This window comes from Penaeus monodon, chromosome 15 (assembly GCF_015228065.2).
Source record: "Penaeus monodon isolate SGIC_2016 chromosome 15, NSTDA_Pmon_1, whole genome shotgun sequence".
NCBI lineage: Eukaryota > Metazoa > Arthropoda > Malacostraca > Decapoda > Penaeidae > Penaeus > Penaeus monodon.
In genome coordinates, this window is record NC_051400.1 from 37,584,149 (window position 1) to 37,585,593 (window position 1,445).

Consider the following 1,445-nt stretch of genomic DNA (forward strand, 5'->3'; position numbering starts at 1 on the left):
CCTCTCTCCTCTCTCTCATTTATAAAATTCAGAGAGAGGGAAAAAGATTTTTTTTACACACAAGGTACATATTGTAAAAACAGTGATACATATGCTTACTAATCGTTGTGTTTTTGCTTTTACTACAGAGCTTTAGACAATTTAGTGCTTTCCAGTTTGTATATATCCCTGTATATTTTCCTTATCTACAGCCTTATATATTGTATATATGTGGCTCATAAGTCTTCATTCTTATCAAAGATAATGTATTAAGAAATCTGGACTTGATGTTAATTCTAGGCATGAGAACTTGCCTTTGAAGTTTCTTAAACAAGTTTGATATTACTGATCATGATTGGCATATTTCTTTCACTAAAAGGATATTTTGCATAACTTACATAGCATTTATATAATTAGTGTATACCTCCTTATCATAAGTTATTTTTCCACATGAACTAGTAAAAATGCAAAGTCTGGATTTATTTTTTATATTTTCTTTATTGGGTATGAATATGGTAAAAGTAAACAGGCACATGATGTTGATCATCTCTTGCTTTGTCTCCCTTCAGGTTACTGTATACAAGGCAGAGTTCGAGGGATGTGCCATGAAATGCGTGGATGACCATATCAGCCTGATGCCATCCATAAAGAAGAGAATTGCAGGAGTTCTCGCCAAAAATACCTAAACCTTGTTTTATTTTATTATTATGTTCTGTCGTTCTTTCATTAACAGGAGAATATTGTGGCAATTAAAGGTAGTTGCAAGTCAGGGAAGTCAAGTTTCAAGTCCTTTTTTCTATTTGATATTAATCATCATTATCATTCTCCATATTTTATTATTGTGGAGAATGTATGGTTTTATGACCATTTAAGAAATGTTTTAAAATTCTGGTTTGCTATGTGTTGGGAGTGCAGATTGTTGATTGCATTGCAGATGCATTGTTGATGCAAAATGCTCCAAGACTAGGGTTGATATTATTTTAAATGTGGTATTGAAAATTTTGTTGTGTAGTATATGGGTTTGACAACCTTTGTTTAGAAAAATGCAAGAAATTGTTTATACTAGAAAAGATAGTACAAGATATATTTGAATCTGATTTTACATTTTCTATTATTCCCCCAAAATAAGGTGTATCAATATTTTAAACAGATCTGTAGATACATGTGTACATAAAAGTAGATTTTCTCTTCTTTGAATATAGATTTTAGCCAGTCTCGACATGCTAAGTGATGTAAATATTTACATCTTTATTTTAGACTTGTTATAATGCTTGAGAAAATTATGAAATATGATTGTTATAGAAAAAAAAATCTTATATCAGTATGCAGTCCCAGAAAATTTTAGACTCAATCTTGTATAAACATTCAGTCTTATGGCATGAGAGTTTTACCTTAAATGTAAGAGCTTCATTGCAACAAAAAGTATATCAGCTGTATGTGTTGTTGCAAATTAACCCTCCATTGCC

The 1,445-nt window shown here is 30.8% G+C and overlaps 1 protein-coding gene across 2 annotated transcripts in view; it reads left to right on the forward strand.

Annotated features, from left to right (window-relative positions):
* Nucleotides 1–1,081, forward strand: part of LOC119582014 (protein FAM136A-like) — a 13,772-nt gene extending 12,691 nt beyond the window's left edge. For both annotated transcript variants that reach the window (XM_037930207.1, XM_037930209.1), the window contains one exon: nucleotides 549–1,081. In XM_037930207.1, coding sequence (XP_037786135.1) covers nucleotides 549–665 — 117 coding nt within the window. In that variant the 3' untranslated portion in view covers nucleotides 666–1,081. The remainder of the gene's footprint in view (nucleotides 1–548) is intronic.
* The last annotated feature ends 364 nt before the right edge of the window (nucleotides 1,082–1,445 follow it).